The sequence below is a fragment of the Rhinolophus hipposideros genome (genome assembly GCF_964194185.1).
Source record: "Rhinolophus hipposideros genome assembly, chromosome: 16".
NCBI classification, from domain to species: Eukaryota; Metazoa; Chordata; class Mammalia; order Chiroptera; family Rhinolophidae; genus Rhinolophus; species Rhinolophus hipposideros.
In genome coordinates, this window is record NC_138062.1 from 35,930,095 (window position 1) to 35,956,457 (window position 26,363).

Sequence of the window (26,363 nt, forward strand, 5' to 3'; positions counted from 1 at the left end):
GATTTTTTTTTTTATGACTCTCCAAGTTTCATTTTGGTAAATTATGTAGAACTTCTTTATTCCCTAGATGACTAACTGTATACATAAAACTTTGCCTTAGAAAGTTCTGGCTAAAAGTGAAGAATTTGTATTTTTCAGTATAATTGGGTATGTGCATCATATACTATTTGTTCCCTACTTGAACAACAAGGCAGTTTTTTAAACAGTTTGGTGGCAGTAGGTTAATTAATTAAAGGTCACCTAATTGAAGCTTCATCAGGCAGTTTGTCACGAGAGTAATTTATAATTTCATGCTGAATATATACACTAGTCATGTGAGACAGTGAATAGAAGCAAGGGCTAAGTTTAACTGTGGAAAGTGTAAGAGGCCTCACCCATTTTAAGTTCTCAATTGTAGAGGTGCTATGTAAAATTTGTCTTCATTGGTTTTCCATTGCTGTGTAACAAGTCACCATAAACATAGTGGTTTAAAGCAACACAAATTTATTGCTCACAGTTGTGTGGGTCAAGAATCGGGCATGTTTTAACTGGGTCCTCTGTGCATGAAGCTGAAATCTCATAAAGCTGAAATCCAGGTGTCCTCATCCAGAGGCTCAGCTAGGGCAAGATCTTCTTTATGTGCCCTCAGCGTGTTGGTAGATTCACTGCCTTGCTGCTGTAGGACTGAGCTCTCCGTGATGTAGCTTTTGACGGGGGACCACTCTCACTTCTGAGAGACCACTCTTAGGTCTTTGCCATGTGGCCCCCTTTGTGTCAGCAACAAAGAACTTCCCGGTGCATCAAACCCCTCTCAGGTTCCGGAAACTGCTACTGCTACAACAAGCAAGAGGAAACTCTGCTTTTAAAGTGTTCATGAAGTGATTTGGGCAGGCCAACTGGATAATCTCTCTTTTTTAACGTCACTCATCCCCTTTAACAAAACCTAATTATGGGGGTAAAATCCACTATATATACAGTCATCAGGATTATGTAGGATTTGTAAACCTGGTAGAGTCGGGAGGGATAGCAAGAAACCTTGGGGGTTTTCATAAGATTCTGCCTACCACACTCCCTTTTCCCTGTAATTCCAGAAACTACATCTGGATACAGTAGATGAGGCTCAGTGAATGAACTACTTTTCAGTGTTGTCTGTAGCAACAATGTTTTGTAGTAGAATATACCCAGGTCTCCAAACAAGAACTTTTTTTAAAAGATTGATTTTATTAAGATATAATGTAATGCAATAAAATTCATCAATGTTGAATGTGTATCGCGATGAGTATTGACAAATGTATGTAGTCATTTAACCACTACCAACCGCCATTATAGTATATAGCAGTATTCCATCATCTCATAAGTTTCTTCATCTCACCACAAGAAAAAAACATTTGTAACTATATGAGACGATGGGTATTAACTAACCTACTATGTTATTAATTTCTTAATATATACCTCAAATCATTATATTGTACACTTTAAATTAATGCAGTGTTACATGTCAAAATTGGGGAATGTCCTCTATCCCTTTACAATCAGTCTATCACCAGCTGTAGGCAACCACTAATCTGCTTCCTGTGATAAAGTTTTGTCTTTTCTAGAATTTCAGATAAAATTACCAATCATACAGTGTATAGGTTTTTTTTTTAGTCTTATGTGTATCAAGTAGTCTTTTTTTATTTTTTATTCTTGAGTCATATTCCACTGTATGGATGTACCACAATTTATTTATTTCTCAGTTGATGGACATGTGTATAGTTTACAAAAGAGATGTCTTTAAACTCATCTGAGTAACATGAAAATTAAATTCACTCACTTATATGAATACCTGTATATTCAGGACTAGCCTCTCCTCCCTGGGGAGCCCTTCTTAGTGAGTAGATATATCCCTCATTATTATGTGTAACTTAGCTAATGACTACTTTTGCACTCAAGCTTCTGAACACTGCCAGAGAAAATTAAAGCTTTGACAGATCAATTAATGTCAGATCAGTTATGGTCTCTGATTCTGCCAAGCTTTCAGTAATACTCAGCAATCTTTTTGTATTTTCATGATCAACAAGTCGCATTGCCCACAGTTGGAATTTCTGCAATGATTTTGTCCTTCATCCCTTTCTATGAAGATAATCCTTACTTTACAGAGAAAATTAAGCTTAAGAATCTCACATTTCCTCAGATTTTCTGCCTTCATACTTATCAATTTATCCATCATAGTACCCAATCTTTTTGTTTTCTTCCATCTCAGAGGATATAACTTCCTCTGTTCAAAAGTAGCCTTTCTCATTCTATTCAATTTGATAATTATAATACTAATAATTGTTAGTATTTATCATTTATTGGGTGCTTACTATGTGTCAGTCATAGTTCTAAGTCCTTACCTATGTTAACTCAATTCTCACACCAGTGCTCTCAGGTACATTCTGTTACATTCTCATCTTACATCTTACTGAGACATAGAGAAATTAAAGTCACTAGCTCAAGTTTTACAGCTACTAAATGATAAGTATTTAAATTCCTGTAGTCTTACTTTAGAGCCCACATTTTCATTTTCCTATATTCTTTGCCATATTATTTGTTTACTTAAGGACCTTCCATTATTTCCTCTCTTTTCTGAACTTTCTGTCCTTGCTGGTACCCTCTGATAGCCTATAAACATATTCGTGTTTCTCACATTCCTCTGTAGTCACCATCCTGTCTCCTTTCTGTCCATCAAACCAGACATCTCAAATGAATGAAGCACTTGCTGTCTCTAGTTGTTTACCTGCTATTCAGTTTTCCATTCATGTACACAGCTTATCATCACATAATCATATTTAAACAGATGTCACCAATATCCACTTTGCCCAATATTATAGAGTATTGTAAATCTTTAGCTTACTCGACCTTCTTTTCGCATTTAGTCTCATGAGCTACTTCAAATTTCTTACTTGCCTTCTTTAATAACATATTCTTCTTGTTTATCCTTTACTTCTGATTACTATTTCTTAATATCTTCTCTTATAGGATTCTTGTCTTCTCAATCTTTACATGCTGATGTCCTCTGGGGTTCTGTTCTTGATTATTTTCTCTATCTAAATAATATCCTGAAGGCAATTTCACATATTACCCTATCAGGGATTAGTGACTTCAAATCTATTTCAGTTACTCATACTACTCTCCTAACTCATATCTAGCAGCCCTTTAGACACATTTTTCCCAGGTGTTGCATTGGCTCCTCATTTTCGTAAAAATTTATTTTTAAATTGTACAGTAAGATTAACTTTTTTTTTGTTTTCCAGTTCTGTGCATTTAAACACATATAAATCCATGTAACCACTGCCATAATCAGGATACAAAACAATTCCATCATCTCCAAAAGTCTCTTACGTTCTCTCTCAGTATCATCACACTCTCCCCCAACCCTTAACACCCTGGCAACCGCTGATCTATTCTCCATTGCTATAGTTTTCTCTTTTCAAGAATGTCTTATATGTATGTGTACATACACCTAGTGACATGCAACCTTTTGCAGTTGGCTTCTTTCATTCACCTTAATGGTATTCAGTCAGAGTTGTTTGCATGTATCAGTAGTTTTTTTGTTGGTGAGTAGTCATTCATTACTTGAAGTCACAGAGACTGAGTCTGTCAAAATCTTAAGAAGACTATATAAACAAATACAGAAAACAAAACAATGGCCTACAGACTGGACATGTTCAATAAACATCCAAAGTTTTGAGAAAGAAGATGTCAAGGAGAGTAGTAGCTAAAGGATCATTGCTCCATTTCCCATGCAAATAAAGTGGTGCTCAAGATGACACAACAAAGGCTTTCCCTACCTTAAATGGAGCGAGAAATACCGGATACTCAAGCTGGACTTGGAAAAGGAAGAGGCACTTGAGGTCTAATCGCAGATGCTCGTTGCATACTGGAGTGCCCTAAAGAATCTCAGAAGGTTAGTCTATGTTTTATAGAGTATGGTAAAGCCCTTGACTGGGATCCTGAAAAGCTGTCCTTTGCTCTGAAAGGAGTGGACGTCCCTCAGCACTTGATGGCTCTAATATCTAACCTGTGTTGTGGAAAGGAAACCAACATCAGGACAGAATATGGTTTCCTATGGGCAAAGGTGATACGCAGGGGGTGCATTTTATCTCCCTATTTGTTTAATCTGTATGCAGAACAGATATGATAAACTTGGCTAGATTCAGAGGAAGGAAGAATGAAAACTGGTGGAAGAAATAGCCACAATGTAAGATCGGCAGGTGACACTATTTTCCTGGAAGAAAGCAGTAGTGATTTCAAACAACTTCTGATGAAGTTGTTTGAAGAAAGTGCCAAAAGAAGAAAGTGCCAAAGCAGGACTGCATTTCAACATCAAGAAGACAAAAGTCATGACTACAGAAGAAATACACAAGTTTCACACAGACTGGAAATACCAAAAAGGTTAAAAATTTTGCTTCAGTCGTTAATTCAAGTGGAGACTTCAGCCAACAAACCAAGAAAATGCTGAGACGCAGAAGGGCAGCAATGGAAGAATTAGGGAAGATCATCAAGAGCAAAGATTATCTTTTGAGACCAAGCTTAAGATCATCTACACCCTCATGTTCCCACTTAAACTACATATGGATGTGATAGTTAGACAGTGAAGGAGGCTGAGAGGAAAAAAATTGATTCATTTGACTTACCATGTTAGGGGCAAGCTCTTCAGATTCCCTGGACCACCAGAAAAAGGAACAAAGTGGGTCCGAGAACAGATTAAACCTGAAACAAAGCTGAAGCTGTCCTATATGGAGCACATCATCAGAAGGCAGGGTTCTTTGGAAAAGACAGTAATGCTGGGGAAAATAGAAGGCAACAGGGAAAGGAAAAAATCAAATATGAGGTGGATTGCCTCCACAAAAGACGTCAAAGGCATGAGTCCGCAGTAGCTGTGTAGGGGTCTGTAGAGGACAGGACATTGTGGACATCACTCATTCATAGGGTCTCCCGGAGTTAGAGCCAACTCAGTGACTGGTAACACTCATAGTATTCCATTGAATGGATGTGCTACAATTTGTTTATTCATTCATCCATTGAGGGACTTTGGGTTGTTTCCAGTTTTTGATAATTATGAGTAATGCTGCTTTGGTGATTTGTTAACAAGTTTTTGTATGAGTGTTTTATTTTTCTAGGGTCAATAACCAGGAGAGGGTTTGCTGGATTGTATGATAAGCGTATATTTCGCTGATTAAAAAAATATATCAAACCACTTTTCAAAGTAATTACGATTCTTGTCAGCAGTATATGAGAGTTCCAATTGCTCCACAGTTTCATCAGCATTTGGTATTGTCGGTATTTTTTATATTAGCCATCTAATCCATGTGTAGAGGTATCTCATTGTGGTTTAATTTACATTTCTCTATTAATGATGTTGATATTTCATGTACTTAATTGTCATCTTTAAAGAAGTGTCTGTTTCAGTACTTTGTTCATTTTAATCGTGTTTATTGTTTAACTTTCAGAGTTCTTTACGTTCTGGATACAAGTCTTTTATTGGATAAGTAATTTGCCAATATATATTTTTTAAGTTTTTAGCTTAGATTATCATTCTTTTAATGTTTTTTGGAGAGAAGACGGTGTTAACTTCAATGAAGTCTAATTTGACAGGTGTTTTTTTTCTTTATGGATTATGCTTTTGATGTCATGTCTAAGAATTCTTTGCCTATCCAACAGTCACTAAGATTTTCTCCTATTTTTTTCTTTAAAAGTTTTTATATTTTTACTTTTTCCCTTTAAATCTATGATCCATGAAAAAAAAGTTTTATTAAGGTAAAGTATACATAATGTAAAAGGTACTGTCTTAACGTTTAAAATATCCAAATTAAGTGGTAGTACATTTTCAGTACTATCTTCTTTTTGCTTGATTTTTGTTTATTTTGCTCTTTTCTTAATATTTTAAGGTCGAAGCTTAGACAGTTGAGACCTTTCTTCTTTTCTAATATTGGTATTGCATTCTATAAGTTTCCCTCTAAGCTCTGCTTTTTAGTTGCATCCCATATATTTTGCTGTGTTGTGTTTTCATTTTCATTCAGTTCAAAATGTATTCTTGTTTCCTTTGAAATATCTGCTTTGACCCATAGATTACTTAGATGTTGTGTTTGTTTAATTTTCAAGTGTTTGAACATTTTCCTATTATTTTCTGTTATTGTTTTCTAGTTTTATTTTAGTATGGTCAAAGAACATACTTTGTAGAATTCCATTCAATTCTTTTACATTTGTTAGGTTTTTTACTTTGATCGAAGATGTGATCTATCTTCACGAATGTTCCACATGCATTTGAAAAGAATATGTATTTGGCTCTTGTTAGATGGAGTGCTACATAGATTTCAGTTACATGCAGTTAGTTGATGGTGTTTTTCATTATTTCTTGATCCTTGCTGAAACTCTGTCTATATTCTATTTGATATTGATATAGGAGTGTCAAAGTCAGCAAATGCAATGGTGAATTTGTCTGTTTCTCCTTTCAGTTGTCAGTTTTTCCTTTTTTGCTTTTTTAAACAGCATACATTTAGGATTTGGGGTTATTTTGGTAAATTGACCTTTCTTATCAAAATATAGTCTCTTTTTATTTCTTGTATTTTCTTTTACAATGTAACAAATGCCCATAACTTACTGGCTTTTAACAACATACATTTATTTCATAGTTTCTCTGGGTTAGAAGTCTGGGCACAGCTTAGCTACCGGGTTTCCCTGAAAATAAGACCTAGCCTGACAATCAGCTCTAATGTGTCTTTTGGAGCAAAAATTAATATAAGACCCAGTCTTATTTTAATATAACACCGGGTCTTATATAATATAAGATCGGGTGTAATGTAATGTAACATAATATAATATAATATAATATATAATATAATATAATATAATATAATATAATATAATATAATATAATATAATACAATATAATACCGGGTCTTATATAAGACTGGGTATAATATAATATAATATAATATAATATAATATAATATAATATAATACTGGGTTTTATATAAGACTGGGTCTTATATTCATTTTTGCTCCAAAAGATGCATTAGAGCTGATGGTCTGGCTAGGTCTTATTTTTGGAGAAACACCAAAGTAAGTCCTCTGCTTAGGGGTCTTAACTTGGCTGCAGTCAAGGTCAGTTGAACTACATTCTTATCTGGAGGCCCAATTGGGGAAGAATTTACTTACAAACTCATTTATATTGGTAGGACATTTCATTTCCTTGTGGCTCAGTGAACGAGGGCCCCAACTACTTACTGGCTGTTGGCTGGAGGTCTCCCTCCATTTCTAGAGACCACTTGAAGTTCCTTGCTATGTGGACTTCACTAACACGTCGGCTTGCTTCATTGAGCAAAGATAGTCTGGAGGGAATGTGCTAGCAGGACAGAATGTTATAGAATGTCACGTTTACAGGAGTGACATCCTATTACCTTTGCCATATTCTGTTAGTTAATGGCAAGTTACACACAGGTCCTCCTCACATGCAAGGGGAGGGGATTACACAAGGGTGTAAATATTAGGTGAGGATTGTGAAGGCCATCTTAGAGTCTCAGTGTCACATTCTTGTTAACTTTTGTTGTTCTGAAGTCCACTTTCTTTGATATTATATAACCATTCCAGCTTTCTTTTGATTAGTGTTTGCATGGTATGTCATTCCATCCTTTTACTTTTAATCTACCTGTAATGATTGATTGAGTTTTTTTATAGTGACTCTATGTTGGTTTGTGTGGATTTTTTAATTTTTTCTAATAATTCCCATCTGCTAGTATGTTTAATTTAACTGCATTATGTTATTACATTAAGTGTAATTATTGACATGTTTAGATTTAGGTATAATGTTTTATTATTTGTTTTCTACTTGTTCCCTCTGTTTCTATTTCTTTCCCTTTTCTTGCTGACATTAGCTTATTTGAACACTTTTTATTATTCAGTTTCATTTAATCTGTTGTGATTTTGGCTATATTTTTCTTTCATATCTTTTTCGTATATCTTTTTAGTGGTTATAAAAAATATACTTTACTTTTCACAATGAATGATATTTTATTACTTCAATTGGAATGCAGCAATCTTTCCACTATATAGATCCCTTTACTCTCTTTCTTTTGTATCCTTTATGCTATATATTGTCTTATATATTACATTTACATACAATTTAAATCCCCATTAGGCCTTGTTATAATTTTTGCTTATAACTTCAATCATATTTAAAAACTCCAGAGGACAGGAAAACTTTGTTACATTTACCATTTTTCTTGTTCTTCCTTCATTCCTAATGTCCCAAGTTTTTTTTTTTTTTATACTACTTTCCTCTGTCTAAAGAATTTCTGTTATTTTAGATCAGGTCTGCTGGCTGTAAATTCTCTTAGTTTTATTTCATTTTTATTTCTAAACAATATTTTCACTGAATGTAGTAGTATTATGGGTTTTCAGTTAACATCTTTTACATTTTAAAAAATTGACTGCTCTCTGTCTTTCATAGTTTTTGATGATAAAACTATTCACATTATTTTTCTCTTATAAGTAATGTCTTATTTTTCTCTGGATGCTTCCAAGATTTTTTCTTTGTCTTTAGTTTTCAGCAGTGTGATTAAGTTGTCTCTGGGCATGGATTTTTCAGATTTATTCTGTTGGTGGTTTGTTAAGTTTCTTGAATCTTTAGGTTTCTGCCTTATGCCTTTTTTTTTTTTTAAAGAAGTTAGTTTATTCAAGAAGAAAAGCAATGGCTGAGAAGCCTGAGGGCAGAGTCTACAAAGAGCAGACAACTGCCTTCTGCCATTTTTGAGCCATTGTTTCTTCAAATAGTTTTTCAGCACTGCACTCTTTCTCCTCTGGTTATCTGATGACATGAATGTTGGACCTTTTGTTCTTATTCCACAGGTTCATGAAGCTCTGTTCAATTTAATTTTTTTTTTTAATAATTTCTTTTCTCTCTGTTATCCAGATTGGATAATTTCTGTTGTTCTGTTTTCTGGTTCATTGCCCTTTCCCCATTCATCCTTGTTCCACTTTATTTGGTCCCTTTAGTGTTTTACTTTGGTAATTGTATTTTGTATTTCTTGGGTGCACTGCTCATTGTGGTCTGTCTTGTATCTGGGTGAAGAAGGCAAAGACTTTAGCATGCAGGTTAGGATTATATCTACACACACACAGGTTATGGATGAGCCCAGGATGTTACAAACAACTTATGGGGTCCTTCAAGTCTGCCATAGAATTGATGCTTTCTGTTCTCTGGAGCTCTACTTTTCATTCCTCTAGGTATAAGCCTCAGATATCTAGGATTTCACCACTTCTGGAGCCAAGATGAGGGAGCGGGGAGAGAGAGAAAAAAGGAGAGAGGGAGGGGCAACTGGTTTTGGCTCTGCTTTCTTGGAGCTTCAGTGTCCCAGGAGACAAAGCTTCCTCTCCCTGAGTTTTAGTTCCTGTCAGCTCCTGTTGGTATATCAGCTGTCACCATAGCAGTGAGCTTTTCTGGGAGCTGAGGCACAAGAGAAAGTTAAAAAAAGGAGATTTCCTTCTTTCTTTCACAGTTTTCCCTAAGAGTTCCCTCCCCACACCTTATACCAGAACTAGAGGTTTTCTCTTATCTCTTCGTCATTACTAAAGTACTCAGTTTTAGAACTTCTGCCAAGCTAGGTTTAGGCCAAAAATACCATAGTTTTAAAAATGGTTCACTCACCACATGTTTGCTAGTACTTTGAGTTCTTTAATTTTCCCTGTGCTATTTATTTTCAGAGTCCTCAAAATTCTATAGATTTTATGGTTGCATTCAGTGGGAAAGGAAGGATGGCATGTACTTATTCCATCTTACCCAAACCATCTTACCTGGTACCTCATTCTTAATATTTCCAAAACTAAATGCATGTCATTGTCTTCAAACCCACTGCACTTCCTGTATTACCTATATTATTATAGAAAATAACCATCAACGATGGCTTGACTTTGAGGTTTCTGGTTTGAGTTACTGGGCATTCAAGCCGTCTTTTAATATCTTCTCTTTGTCATTGTCACACCCAAGTCATATCCAGTCAGTGACCAAATCCCCATGTTTTTTATTTTCTGGATATCCTCTATCTATCTCCTTTGTATTTTTATTTTTTCTGCCCTAGTTAAGATCTTTATCTCTTGCTCATCTTTTATCTCTTTACTTCTAATCTTGGATTATTCTAATACATCTTTTAATTGAGCTGCCAGAGTGATCTTTCTAAAGTGAAATTGAACACATAGGTCATCTGTTTAATTATTTGGTGGTTCTTTATTGCTTGAAGGGTAAATTAAAACCTCTTTAGCTTAGCATAAAGCATCCTTCCATCCTTTGATTTTCTTGCTATTCTTAATTTTCCTCTCTATTACCTTCTTTATTCCTGAAAGATCAGCAATACCAGACTATTTGCAGTTCCCTGAAAGTGCCGTTTTCTAGTTTTTACCTGAATCCTGTCTCATCTTCTCAGAGAGATAGTTCATGGTACCTTTTTGTTGCCTTGTTAGCTTGGGCACTGCTGCAGAGGATGTGGGAGAGATTCAAGGGGGAAGAGGAAACATGTTTTTAGTACCACTGAATTGGTTTCCTGCTGTAGAAGGGATGATGATTACCTGTAGAATTAGAATAACTACTATTAATATGTACAACATGTTATATAGTTTACCAAAAACCTTCTGACTTTTTTGGCTTTCGTTCATCTTCACAACAACTTCATAGACTACATGTTCTATTATCTCCATAAGGAAAGTTGATTCTATGCAACAAGTATGTATTGCACATCTGTGTTGTGCAAGGCTTATTAGGTGCTAAGGACAGTGCAGAAAGTCATGACCCCTCCCAAGAGTTTTTCAGATCGAATTAATTAATTTCAGAGGCTTAGGGAGGAGAGGGTGTGAGGAGTATGGAAGACAGCTCATAGAGTACATCAGAGTCTACTTTGAAAACATAATCTGTGGGGACAGTTACTCACAATGATGTGCTTGAGTCATTCAACGCTCTGTCATGAGACCTCCTTAGCCCAGCATTGTGGATATTGGAAAAAAGACCACGTAAAGTAAATCCAGCTAAAATAGAGATCCACATTTTGTAGTAAAGAATGAAAAAAAGGTTTTTACCTTGAAAAATGCAATTTAAAAATTACTTTGTCTTATGTTTATCAGAATTTTGGTTATATTTGCAAGTCTATTAATTCTGAAGGTGATTAATTTGGGGAGGATTATAATTTTCCTGATATGATTGTATAATGAATACTATATTTTATCAAATTCAAGGTATGACTGTAAGGCATGTTGTTATTTTACACATGACTAAAACAACAAAAAAATGTTGCCAATTTAACTTGATGCAATGCTTTTTAATTTTTTATTTTATACTTGTTGAAATAACTCTTTTAGATTTATTTTTGATTATATCATTCTTGTGCATCCATAAAAAGGAAAATATGTGTGAAATAAATTGCTATGGGTATTCATTCCTAAATCTACTTCATATTCATAATTTGACCTTCCAGTCATTTCTTTTTTAAATTAGGGTCATTGACTTTCATGTTTTCTCAAATAATATTATCCTGCATGCCACCAAGTGCATTGAGATTTAAACATTTCTTAAAAGAGTACTCCAGCTTTGTTTCTGGGATTTTTGTCTCAAAGAGTTAACACCAGTCTGCAAGTTTTAATTCTATCACTTTCTTGCTGTTGTTAGAAGGAATCAGTCAGTGGAAGCTTTTCAACAGCTGCCATGGCTTATATTTCCTCTTGAACAAGCCCATAAGTAATTTTTTTAAATTGAAATTTTGAGGGGTTGTGGTTCTCCAGTTATGATACCAAGAAAGAAAAAACTAACAAAATTTACACATTACTCAGGCACTAACATCTATGTTGTAACTGCTGCCTGGCCAACAGTTCATGAGATTATAACTGATTATAAGATGCCATTATTTATAAGATGCACCCATTTCAGGGATGTTAAAATGTGGAAAATATTCATATCGATAAAAGATGGTACATCCTTCAATTCTTGTTTTTAGTGTTTACATTTATAACTATATTACTGTAGAAAAGCCATTTTTGCAAAACGGTTGAGACTTTGGCAGTTTTCCAAGGATCTTTAATTAATTTTTTAGTACCCAGAATATTTTGAAAGACCAAAATCATAATTCTTTGTAGTTTTCTTTCATTCACTTATCTAATTCTATTGTATTTGTAGATGATTTTGCCTGTGATCTGAGAAATTTTCCAATATCACTGTGATCATCTTCATGAAATGCTTCATCTTTGGCAGATTTGCAAATTCTTTTGTCAGTCAGTGTATATTAGATGTGCTTTATTCTGACAGATACTTACAACATCCAAAAAGCAGGGAGAGATTGGCCGGCAGAGACCCGGATGTGATGAATGTGAATAGAAACTGGTGTTAAGTAGGGATAGAGTAACATGTGCGGACTAATTTTATAGTGGTCATTAATGCATATTTTTGGGCTGTGGCAACTTTTGCTTCTCAATTCAACATTGTAACTGCTGAGATCTTTATATAATATATAAACTGTACTTACAGCACAATATAATGATGAATATTTAAGCATATAATAACCCTGATTCTTCAAGAAAAATATATCAACGTCAGTGATTTAAGGCAGCACATTGTGTTTTCCCATTGGTTAATATTAATATTCATGATTTGTTTGTACAGTTTGAAAATGTATTTACATTGCGGTTTAATTATAACTACTCACAAAATATCTATTTTGCTGATGAAGAGAAGCAATCTTAAAGAGATTGTGACTGATGTATGTCTTAAAACTAATACGTGTTTTCTTATACTTTAAAAAATCACATTATAAACAAACCTAAATTAAACTCTGAATCTTAAAGATTAATCTTCTGAAATTGAAAAACTGTTGTAGTTAAATTATTTCATCAATTCATTTTATTAACTGCTTTGGGAAATCATAATGAATCATAACATTGTTTCTATGGCAAACAAAATCTCAGTCCATGACCTTTGAATAAGTATTTGGAACTTAAATAATTTTTATGTTGAATCGTAATTTAAACAAACCATGGAATTCAAAATAATGTCAGATACTTGTATAGGAATTCAAAATTTTCTGTTTGGGTAACTGAAATTTTTAAAAAAAGTTAGGGAAACTCAAACAAGAAAAACTTCAAGCCAAGTGATTTGTTTTTATCTGAACAGTATTAATAAAAATTAACTAAAGTTGCTGAGAATCTCAACCTGACAATAATTCTGTTATTCCACAGTTACAGGTTTGAAACTAGTTCAGTCATTAGCACTTTACCAAAGATCACACTGTGTGCAGAGGCAGGATACAAGCCATGCCTAGTGTGTCTGACATTTGAGATTCTGCTTTCAACTATAAAATACTATATGCTATTTCTTCCTTTTTAAGTCCTCTATTTTCTTTAATTTAGGTAAAACTTGTAGACATGATAATTGTATAGAGAAAGAATCGGCGAGCCTTTTCTGTAGAAGGTGAATATTTTCATCTTTGCAGCCCATATGGTGTTCTAACTTAACTAACTACTCAACTCTCCCATGGTAGAGAAAACCTACATAAGTGGGCGTGGCTGTGTTTTAATAAAACTTTATTTACAAAATCAGGCAGCAGACTAGATTTGACCTGAAGATTATAGTTTACTGACTTTGATTATATAATTACCTAATAGTAAATTAGTTCTTCAACACTAAATTGTTTATTTAGAAACGATTTGTTTTCAATTCTGTAAAAATTCCCTTAATATCCATTTAAAACAGGGGTGTCAAAACTGCGGCCTACGGGCCACCTGCAGTCCGCAATCCATTGTTAATTGGCCTGCAGCAAATTCCAAAAATATATTTAGTTTACTTAAATAAACCAGGTGAGGCAATATGTACTTCACCTCCAGTGAGTGGCCTGACTGTTTGTGTACTTTACTGCATATGGCCCTTGGTAAAAAACATTGAAAGAAGTTTGGACACCTCTGATTTAAAGTATAATGTTTGGTACATAGGAAGAACATACATAATATATGTATAAATTACGAAGCAAAATAGTATACCCAGGAGATAGAACACTTAACAATAGTTCAGTCTAGAAACTTCTAGAAAAAGACAGCAGAAAATTTCAGGACCTAGAACTAGACAGAGTTCTTAGATTTGACACCAAAATCACGACCCATAAAAGGAAAACTTGATAGACTGGACTTTATCAGAATTAAAAGCTTTTGCTCTGCAAAAGACCTTGTTAAGAGGATGAAAATACAAATTACAGATTGGGAGAAAATATTTGTAAACCCTACAGTCAGCAAAGGACTTGTAGCTAGAATATATAAAAACCCACCAAAACTCAAAACCACAAAGAATTCAGTTAGAAAATGAGCAAAAGACATGCTAAACGTTTTGTTAAAAATGAGAATATACAGATGGCAAATAAACACATGAAAAGATATTCAACATCATTAGTCATTTGGAAAAATGCAAATTTATACCATAATAATTTATCACTACACACCTATCAGAATGGCTAAAAAAAAAAAATCATAAAACCAAATGCTGATGAGGATATGGAGACCTGGATCACCTATACATTGCTGTTAGAAGTATAAAATGATACAGCTATTCTCCAAAATAGTTTGGCAGTCTCTTTTAAAACTAAAAATGTATTTACCATACTAACAGCAGGTAATTCTACTCTTGGGGCATGTGTCCTACAGAAAAGAAAATTCATATTCTCTTAGAAATTTGTATGTGAACGTTCTTAGCAACTTTTAATAGCAAAAAGCTTGAAACCCCGATGTACCAAAATGGATGAATGAGCAAATTATGCTACATCATACCATGGTATAATATTCAGCAGTAAAATGGAATGAACCATTGATTCATGCATCCATTATGTTGGCTTGGATGGACTGCAAGGACATAATACTGAGTAAAAACATACTGTATGATTCCATATATATAAAATTTGTGAAATACAGAGATGGACAGAGTAATAGCTGCCAGGTGTTAGGGATGGGAGTAGTGAATATGGCTATGAAGTGTGATAGAAAGTGGTGTCGTTAAGTATCTTCATTATGGTGGTGGTTGCATAAAGCTACATGTGTGATAAATTTCATTGATACAGATACGCAAACGTGTGCGTGCATGCATCACTGGTGAAATCAATCTTTATGGTTTGTACCAGTGCCAGTTTTCTGGGTTTGATAATGTACTGTAGTTACGCAAGATGTTAAAATTGGGAGCGACTGGATAAAAGGTGCACATAACTCCCGGTACATTACTTTTCACCCTTCTGTTAATCTATAGTATTTCAAACTAAAATGTTAAAAAGGTTACTTCAAAGTAACTCAGATTTTGTTTTTTACTTGTATTTCTCAAATACCACGAAGGGAAGATATAATCTATAGCAATACTCAGTTTGCCACCTACAGGAGGCTGTAACTCTGTAGATATTCCCCTACACCTTTTCAGAGTTCACCAGGCAGAGTTTGCCAGGCCCTGCCTATTTCTTGTTTTCCCTCACCTCCACCACTCTCTGACCTATATCCCTAAAGCTCAAGTAACTGATAAGCTAATGCCAAGATCTCCTTGATGAGAGTAACAACAAAGTGGGCAGAAGCCTTTTGTCAGGATGGAAGAGGAGAAAGGCAGAGCATGCTCATACAGTACTTTTTGTTCTGGCACACCCATGTAGTAGGTGGCATTATTATGCCCAGACTTAACAGCAAGTTTAAGTAATTTTACTGAAGAGTAGCAGTGGTTAGGTATCATCGAAAAATACGTGACCTGAAAGACTGGTATACTACCCTTCTGATGAGTGCTACTGCGGGAGGTGTATGTAAAAAATGGCATGGTAGGTCACACTTAACTCACTAGAGGAGGCATGGACGAGGTTTTCCAGGGGTGAGATATTTGATTTGCATTTTGGAAGATGAGTAGAGTTAGCCATTTTAAGATGAGTTAAGGTCATGGCATAGTCCACAAACCACAAATAGTTGTCATGGCTAGAATATAGACTTGATGAATGAGCAGTGTCAGAAGTGAGACCAGAGATGCCTTATCTGCCATTCAACAGAATGTGGATTATATCCTGAAGATAGTTGGAACCATCTAAGGATTTATGTAGGGCTAGATGTGAAGGAGAATGTTGAAAAGGTTTTTCTGACTGCATTGTAGAGAATAGACTGGGGGGATGTGAGACCAGAGCTAACATTGATAGGTTAGGAAGCTCTTGGAAATCCAGAAGTTGAAAGAGAGCCTGAGCTAAGGCAGAAACTAAAGGGATAAATTATGGAGTTATCACGAGGTAGAATTAGTAATTTGGCAGGTGAGAGAGAAAGACAAAGATTTGCTAACCTGGGCCACCAATTGTGATCAATAACTGAGGTAGGAATAAGATCATGTAGTAAAAAGAATGATGAAGTCAGGTTTACAAATGGAGGAGGTTTGCTACATAAGAGTGGAGTTGTCCAGATGTCAGTTGCATAAACAGAGAAGTTCAAGCGAAAAAGGACTGCAAGGTTGGATTAGACTTGGAAATTGGTAACATATGTTAAAGCCTGGGAATGAGAAGAGAAGAGGGACTGGAGAATGAATCTCTAGAAAATATTGACATAAGCAATGAGCAAGGGAAGAGAAAGCTGTGAAAGTAGTGAAGATTGGAAGGTCCCAGGACAGAGTGCTGTTCTAAATACTGAAAGAGAAGAGAGGTTTTTTGGTTTTTTTTGTTTGTTTGTTTGTTAATGTGTGAATTATAATTCACTGTTTAGTGGAATATTAAGAATATTATGTAGTCAGTTAAGATTCACGTTTTTAAGATATTGGATGGAAAGAGGCAGACTATTAATGTTAATATTAAGTGAAAAATGAGAATATAATAACATTCCAATTTTGTAAAAAATGTGTATGTATTCATACATATATGCATAGAAGGAAATTTGGAAAGTGACATTCTTAAATTTTGTTACTCAGATGGTAGAATTGTGAGTGACATATATTTCCATTGTATAAATTTTCTACAATGACTATATATGATTTTTAAGAGAGAAAAAAATTACTTATGTAAATTAAGTGAATAAATTTCCAGTGGAAATATTAATTACAAAATTTGCTCAAAAGGGTCCTTTTGAATTGTGAATTAAAGGTCATTGGTAACCTTAGAAAATTTTGAGAGTCATGGTGGGATCAGAAATCAGATTGTAATGGGTTAAAAAAATAAATGAAAACAGAAAAGTGGAGTTGAACATAAAAAGAATGCTTATAACAAGTTGATAAAAAGACATTAGATAGAGAGGTGGGACTGAGGATGTTTTTTAATTGGGAGGAACATGAAGCATAGTTGTGTGCTGAGGAAGAAAAAATGGAGTATTTGACAATTTGATACTTTTAGTGAAGGATATTAGTAATTTCTAATAAGATAATTATCATCTTTATGATAAAGTATGTTAAAAAATCAATATGTTTGAGATTGGGTATGATCATTTGTAGTATAGTAACAGAACGTGCCCAAGTAAAAAGAGTTTAAGTTCAAATATTTTATATTTTGTTTGTGTATTTTTTGTATGTAAACATATGTCGAAATGATTGGCCCTTTGTAGAGGAAAATTCTTATTTGGGGCTTAGCTAACCTCCAAAGCAGTTTTGAAAACCTGTTTACTTATATGGCTAATGAAAGCATAGGTGGTCTGTTTTGACTAATTACATTTGGGGTTTAATGGCTTCCTTCTGTTGTCACTGAATCTGTTGGTTAAATTGATGCAAGAAAATGCCAGGGTTTGTTACTAGTTTATCAGCTAGAAATGATCAGTAGTAGCCAAAAGAAATAAAGTGGCACCTGGAGATTCCTACGTAAGATGCTGATGTAGCCTTAGTCATTCTTTAAACTTAGTACATTAAATGATGAACAGGGAATCCTGCAAAACCTGGCAGCTATGTATGGAGGCAGGCCCAGCTCTTCAAGAGGAGGGAAGCCAAGAAACAAAGAGGAAGAGGTATGCTTCCCGCATGTTCGCCACCTCCGTCACATAGCCATTTTTGAGTTTATTGCCTTCTTTTCTTGCATGGTTTAAATTCTTAACTATTATTTGAGGATTTTGTAGTTTTATTGGGACCTGTTAATATATTTTGACTGGCAAACTGTGTCATAATTTTGCCCCATAACTGTTATTCAGTATTCTGAGTTCAATTTCTTTTCTTTTGAAGAAATTAATTTGTAATTATAATGTATTTCTTTTCAGAAATAAGTTGATCTAAATTAAATACTTGAAAGCTAATATTAACCAGATTTCAAAACTTTTATTTGTTGTATTCAGATTAACACTTTTCTTTAATGTTAAAAAAAATAAAAAATAACAGTGAAAATGTTGGTAGTTTTTCTTTTAAATTAAAATGTTGTGTTTTTTTTTTCTCTTTGTAGGTTTATCTTGCGAGGCTGAGACAAATAAGATTGCAGAATTTTAATGAACGCCAACAGATTAGAGCCAAACTTCGTGGTGAAAAGGCAGGTTGAAAACAAATTTTTTTTAAAGAAAGTAATTGAATGACATTATAATAGATTAAGATTAAAAATACTGTGCCACTAACACAAAATGAAATCTGATGAAGACAATGGCAGTCAAAGACCAGAAAAGTACACATAGGGATAAAGTAAACCTTACTTATATGATTTTAAATTGTCACGATCTTTCGTTCCAGAGGAATTCTAAGAGGAAACTATAAATAGTAACCATAGACAAACAAAATGGTACATTTTCTATCATTTTCTTTTTATCTTTTTCCCATGGTCCTTAAGAGTTGATAGGTGTGAAGAGTTCACATGCAGCCATGAGAGAAAATGATTTATATTGAACAATTTATCATTTTACATATTTAGATACTAGACACTGGTTTATTCATATTCTTTTCCACAGAGCTCTACACTGAATTTGAGGTCTATCCTAAGTGATGTGCTTATTTTGCAGAAAGAAATGGACAATCCCGAAGGACAAGAAGGAAGTGAGGAGACTGACATGAGGCGTAAAAAAGTTGAAACACTTAAGGTATCGACTAGAAATGGTTTCTTAGAGAAAATGGAAACTGCTGAGAGAGAATTGTGTTCTTAAGTCTTTTATAGTTAAATCACTTTACTCTCTTGCCTGAATTTTTCTTTCTCCTTTATCCCTCACTGTTTGGTTTCTGAAATAATAGCACTTTTCTCTCTTTGTATCATATCTACGGAGAGCAGTTTGATGAAACCATGGTATAAATACACGATCTATCACATGGGTAACCTTAAAAAGAAAAAACGATAACCTTAAAAATTAAAAATACAATTGTTCATTTCTGCAAAGATGAAAGAAGGTCGTGTATAATAATCATAGTTTAAAATTTTTACACTTGTACTTCCATTAAATGTACCTGCATTTATTTTCAGTCAACAAACATTTATGGATCAGTCACTGTGTGATGAACTCTGGTTTAGGTGCTGGGGATATAGAGTGAGCTTACATTTTTATTCCGGACCACCACATGCATGCGTGCATGCACACACTTCTTTTTTTGGCTACTAAGTAAATATCTTCATAGACCTGAAAAACAAAACAAAACTAAAAAAAAAAAAATCAACTTTATGCCCTTCTTTCTGGTAATTAATTTTGTTGATTGTTTTTATTTTCAGGTCCAAGCAAGTGCACGTGCTGCTGTACTAAAAGAACAATTGGAACGAAAGAGAAAGGAAGCATATGAGAGAGAAAAGAAAGTATGGGAAGAACATGTAAGATTTAGCTGACATTCTCTCTTCTATCCATGTTAATATTCTTGTATGTCTTACTGGGTCATATATAAGCCTTATAATGTTGTCACTCTATTTTTTTCTGTTTTTCAATTCTCATTTGTTCTCCCTCTCCCTTTCTCTCCTCTGCTTTACTCTGTGTTGCTGTGTCTTGCTTTCATATTTAAGGATGAGCTATATGGGAGTTATTTGGGGGTTTAATTTGAGGTGAGAACCTAATTTATTTTATATTATTTTTTATTATTGCCAAGTAGCTAATCAAAGTCCCAGCATCATTTAATGGCTACATCTTCCCTCCCCAACTGATGTATAGTGCTACCTTTAAGATACATTAAATTCTGGACTATATTAAACTAAAAAGCTTCTGCGTAGCAAAAAAAAAACCATCAACAAAACAAAGAGGCAACCAACCGAATGGGAGAAGATATTTGCAAACAACGCCTCCAATAAGGGGCTGATATACAAAACATATAAGGAGCTCATACAACTCAACAACAAAAAGACAAACAATCCAGTTAAAAAATTGTCAGAGGACATGAACAGAAACTTCTCCTAAGAAGACAAACAGCCAACAGATATATGAAAAAATGCTCAACTTCACTAGCTACGTGTTAGGGAAATATAAATCAAAACCACAATGAGATACCACCTCACACCTGTTAGAATAGCTGTTATCAATAAGACAGTTGGAGAGGCTGTGGAGAAAAAGGAACCCTCATACACTATTGGTAGGAATGTCAATTGGTATAGCCACTATGAAAAACAGTGTAGAGGTTCTTCCAAAAATTAAGAATAGAATTCCCATATGACCCAGCAATCCCTCTCCTAGGTATCTACCCCCAAAAATCTGAAGACATTTATCCATAAAGATATACTTGTACATCATAACAATTCCTACAGCTTATTTATTGTTTATTTTATGCCAGACACATTATAACCACTGCACAAGCATTGCTTTAATCTTTATAGCCTTACAAAGCAGATACAGAAAGGGTAAAGCAATTGGATGAGGTCACATTTCCAGTAAGTGCGGAGCAGGGGTTTGAACCGGGGTCTGCCCAGTGTTGAAGTCTTTATTCGTGTGCACTGCACCTTAATTTCCCTGCTTTCTTTAAATTGTGCCTTTTAGTACCATTTTATTCTTACTGCATTGTCCAGAACTTCTAGGACAGTGTTAAATAATAATACAGATAATATTTTGTTCCTGTCTTTAATAGTCATTTCTCTGTATGGTAAAATAGTAAGGAATATAGTTGTATCTCTAGATTTTATAGCGTTTATCAGAAATATGTTTTGGAGTTTTATAAACTGTCTTTAGTGTATCTGTTCATGTGACTTCTTTTTTTAAATCCAAGCATTGATGTAATATATAGGGAGATTCTCTTCATACAAGATTTCTAATGAAAAAGAAACATTTAGGTATGCAAGAATGGGTGAAAGAGAACTCCAGAATTCAGGCAACATATCTGTGGAAATCTGTCCCATGGTTAAGTCAGAGACTATATTTTAAATATGATGAGTTGCTCCTTTGTTGCATTTTCCTCTTTGTTGTGTATTTAATTTCCTTGTCCCATTCTTTGGACGTGCCATACAGGCCTCTAAGTCTTCTGGTGGACACACTCCCTGTCTCTGGCTAGCTCCGAATGTTCTTATCCTTAGTGCTGCCATCCCATCTTACCCATTTAAATAGACACATCATGAGCTCCATCATGCTCCTTGTTCCAAGTGTCACTGGACATTAACAGAGTTTCGGAGATCTCTGCAAGATCTGTTTATGGGGCATCAAAAGATCATGAAAGAGAATTAGGATTCCACTTACGCTGACAGCCTCTATTTCAAAACTGCCCCTCTATGGTCTTCATAATATGAAGTTAACTTTCCCTATGCTTTAGGAGCAGAAGATTCACAGGTGCTGGAGGAAGTGGAGGGAGAGGAGGGGGGAGCACCTGTAGAAGCACTGTTAGGTTTTATATTTCAGTGAGTGCATTTTACAAATGATGTCCAACAATGATTCAGTTCTGAGCAGGTGCTTTACACGTTTATTATTTAATACTTTTTTGACTGGGCAACTGTACACTTGCATAGTAGCATAGTTCTGTTTCCTCAGATGACTGCTTGGAATCAAGGCCTCTCTGTTACCAGAGGCTGCACTAGACCTCATCATACCCCAGCATACTTTCAAGAGTATTCATATACTTACAGTAGTCTAAGAAAAGCTCCCTTAAAAGTCTTTGCTCTCTGAGCTATGTAAAACCAGTGTAAAACTTTTTTCTTTGTGTGTATTTTTTCCCTTTTAATGGTAGATTTCTTAGATAGTTCTAAAATGCACACAAATGACAGGATTTATGACTGTATTATTGATAGATAATACTACTTGCTAGTTTGGTACGACTTTATATTTCCTCACAATCTTTCAGAAATATTTTTATGATGGTAGTACTGAACTGCGGTAGTGAGCCTGGCTCTTGAGGTCCAGCTGGCAAGCAACCCATTTTCCTTGGGGGAATTATTTATTGTGTGCACTTTTGTTAAAACTGTCAAACAAGATGTTTTAGCTTCTTCTAGCTGATGGTTAGGCAGGTCACCTAAGTAGACCAATTAAATTCTTTCCCAGGGCTTAACACTGGAGCAGAGTACCACAGGATTTGGAGTTTATTTAATGCAGTAAGAGGACCTCATGAAAACCATGAATTAGTTTTTGCGACCTAGATCCATAAAGCTACCCAGACTTTTTGGAGAGCTTCCTTTTGTTTTGTTATCCTGCTTACTGCTTTTTTCCCCTCTCCCTCTTCCCTCCCTTTCCTCCCTTCCTTCAGAATTAGTTTCTATTGCTTTCAACCAAAGGACTTTAACTAATTTGCTATGTAAAGTGCTTAGCATGGTACCTAATGAATAGTAACACAAATTAAGAAATTCATCAGGAATTCTGTGGCTCATGATATTGCAGAGTTAAGCATAGAGAAGTGTTCAGTAAATATTTGTATAGTGAGGGAAAAAGTGAGCCTAGAAACTCATAGAAAAAGAGATCAGATTTGCGGTTACCAGAGGTGGGACATGTGGGGAGGAGGAATTGGAAGAAGGTAAGGTGGTCAGTAGGTACAAACTCCAAGTTTTAAGGTAAATAAGTACTGAAGATGTAGTGTCCAGCATGATGACTATAGCTAACACTGCTGAAAGGTATGTCTGAAAGGTGTTAAGAGTAGATCCTGAGTTCTCCTTACAAGGAGACACATTTTTTTCTTTCTTTTTCCATTTCTTTTTGTTGTATCTCTATGAAATGATGGATCTTAACTAAACTTACTGTGGTAATCATTTCATAATATGTGTAAATCAAGCCTTTATGCTGCACACCTGGAACACATACAGTGATCTATGGCAATTATATCTCAGTAAAACTGGGGGGGAAATGAGTCTAGGAATCTGCATACCTGTTTTTTAAATTTCGGCTCTGCAAGTTAATTAGCCTGTTTGGGGAACAATCTGAATGCTTGCAGGCCTTTATTTCCTCATCTCTTAAATGAAAGGCTTGATCTGTAATGTCGCTCTGTCTAAATTACCTAGAAAAATAGTCTTTATGATGTAAGTACTTAAGTCCAGGTTAATTTACAGAAAATGGATTAAAGTTATTTTACCTAGTAATTATTTCCACAGAAAGTCTAGCGTAATCTAGATGTAATATTTACTTACTGACCATTAATCTTAACTCAGGAGTGGTTAACGAAGTATTCAGAATTGGAGTTAACATTATTAAACTTTCTGAAAGTTAAAAGTTTGATTTTATATATGTTGTTGCATTTTTCTTCAATAAGACCACATATTTTTCATTGTATTCTCAAAAGTGTCCTTGAATTAACAAATGGTAAAAATCACTGCCTTAATTATTCTGATTCTTTGGCATGTATTCCCAACTTTATAAATTTTTCTCTTTGACATATTTAACAGTAAAAACTGTAGTACTAAATAGGACTTTACTATGGAAAATAATTTTCATGTATGATGATAGGGTCCCCCACCCCCGATAATATAGTGTTGCCTTTCTCAGCCAGCATATATGTTCATATTGTGAGTGAAACATATTAAGAAAGATACTCAGTTTTTAAAAAGGGTAGCATTGCATTTAATAACTAAAATTCAATGAAAAATAGAATTAGATAAATTCTAATTTATCTAGACTGTATTTTGAATATGACAAGTTTCTATTTAACTGTGTTTAGCTGTTTCTTATTTCATTTCTATTTCTATCTTTGTCCTATTTTTGGATCCTCCCCACCAATACAGGTTTATAGTCCTCCTCCAGGGTAAGAATACCCGCCCCCCTTTCTGGCTACCTTGGGATATTCTTATCGTAGACATTTTAGAAAATGCATTATAGCAATATTAGTTCAGAAAATTATTCATACAAATACTTTTATATTTTTAGCTCTCTAGAGAGAGAATTCTGAGAAGTTAAATATGAATTTGATAAAATTTGGCCATGCTTTATCTTTAAGCTGTGTAAAATTACGTGTGGAATTGCTCTATATTCAAAATATGAAATCAGGCCGTTTAATAATCTTTTTCTAACATATTAGGTTAGTGCAAAAGTAATTGTGGTTTCTTGCAATTAACCTTTTAAACCACAGTTACTTTTGCACTAGCCTAATATATTAAATCTTTATTAATTGTTCAACATAGATAAAATAGTATTTGTATTTATCTGTGCTTCAAGAGTAGATCAACTGATAGTTTCATGTGTTATAAACCTGACCTCACTATTTGGTGAAATTTTTAGCTTTGTCATTTGGTGGCACTGCTGGTTAATTTTTAGCAAATAGTATAATTAACAGGTAAAATAGAAGCAGTTTTGCAGAGATAATTAAAGGTCTTTTGTAGAAAAGTTTTGAATTTATGAAACTGATAAGAAAACAGCTAGGAAAAAAAGGCTCCTAAAGCAATTTGTTGTTTGTTTTTTTTTCAACCTGACTTACGAAACTTTCAGGTCAATGTTTTATTCCTGTTGCAAATTTTTTTTAAAAAATTAAAAATTTTAAAAAACTGTACTTAAAATGAAATATGTATTCTAGATTTAACTGGGTGACCAATTTTTTAACAAAATGGGTTTTTTTTGTTTGTTTTGAGGTTTTGCTTTTGTCTTCTGTGAAACTTTGTTTTCTTAGTTTAGTTTATTTAATTTTTGTGTTGTCATATTGGATCAACTTTCTGAATTAAGGACTCAGTCTGATGCTTTTTCTTATAACAATTTAAAAATATGTTATTATCTTCTTCTATCTCAAGATCTGGTTAACATTTAATAATAACCTTACCATTCAGGTTATAAGTAATATATCCATGATGTTTATACAGAAAGCCCAAGTTCTACTGTCCTAATCAATAAGTTAGTGATATGTATAACTTTGGCTTATAATGATGTTTTCATGTCTCAGTAGTTACCCGAATTACCTTTAAATTAAAAAAAAAACCTGAGGTAGTTTTGTTATTAAGTAAGAGTTAGTAGGGTGTTCTGTTGATCTTTGTTCTTTACTTTAGATTTCAAATGTCTGAGTTTCTTTGCTTGTTCATTGTTTCAGCTTCTTCTGATCTGTTAAGCTTAGTTGACTCAGGGGAGAAACTAGTGTATACTTGATTATAGAACAAAAGTATTTACTGAAGGCTGCTGGATATCATTATTACAAAGGTGTTTGTAACTTTGTCTTATACATTAGATCAGATCTATAGATTCTATACCAGTCATTAGCCGTATATTTGTCAGCCAGACAGATTTTGATATAATACAAAGTAAATTTTTAATAGTATTGTGTGAAACATTTTCTTCATTAAAGTAGCTTCTTTTAATTCTAAGAAAATATTTGTTTCTGTAGGTACAAAGATAACTAGTGAAGAGAATTTCATGGAGATCTGTATCTGAGCATAATCTCAACATTGTTCTGAATTTGATTATCTTTGGTCTCATACCCTGTTTAACTCAATAAACAGATTTTTGTCTCTGTTACTTTAGGTTTCTTTTAAGGTTAAGATTAATATAGAAATATCTCTATTCAATATAATTTACATCATAAGACTAGAAGGTCAGGATAAAGGATTTTCAATCCCTTTATGTGACTTTCACCATTCTGTAAGGACATATGTGCTAAATATTGCCAAAAGGTTTTTAAATTTTCATTAGACCAAATGTCTACAATTTCAGAGAGTTACACCAGTGCCTTGTTTAAATTGTATAAGAATTGCGTGTGTATGTGGATAATCATTTTAAAAGGGTATAGATGAATGAAGTATAGTTAGTCAGAAGAGTGGCTATCTGGGTGACTTCTTTTCTTTTATTGAGAGTCTCCTTAACTTTCCTCTCATAGGCATCTGCCAAATAATTTTGGAAATTACTTTAGAGATAGTCTTTATAAGCATAAATGCAAATTGTATCATAGGTTGAGAAGGGAAGTTGGTGCTATTTAGTGAAATTGGTTAAAGTCATATTATCTCTCCTATTTAATTATTCATACAATTAAATTACTCCTGATCATTTTTTTAAATCTTAGTTTTTTTAAGTTTTATAATATGAAGTATTTTCTTTCAGGTTTCTGCTGCTTATTGACTTCCGTGTCATAAAACCTTGTGCAGTGCAAAAACTTTTAAATTCCCATTATGGGAGGT

The 26,363-nt window shown here is 34.1% G+C and overlaps 1 protein-coding gene across 4 annotated transcripts in view; it reads left to right on the plus strand.

The window, feature by feature from the left end:
* NEK1 (NIMA related kinase 1) overlaps positions 1 to 26,363 on the plus strand; it is a 129,035-nt gene that overhangs the window by 57,568 nt on the left and 45,104 nt on the right. The window contains exons 18-21 of one of the 4 annotated variants that reach the window (XM_081075469.1): positions 17,857 to 17,940; positions 18,366 to 18,453; positions 18,914 to 18,987; positions 19,605 to 19,700. In XM_081075469.1, coding sequence (XP_080931595.1) covers positions 17,857 to 17,940; positions 18,366 to 18,453; positions 18,914 to 18,987; positions 19,605 to 19,700 — 342 coding nt within the window. Of the gene's footprint in view, positions 1 to 17,856; positions 17,941 to 18,365; positions 18,454 to 18,909; positions 18,988 to 19,604; positions 19,701 to 26,363 lie in introns of all 4 variants that reach the window. The other 3 variants (XM_081075468.1, XM_081075471.1, XM_081075470.1) reach the window with 3 other exon arrangements.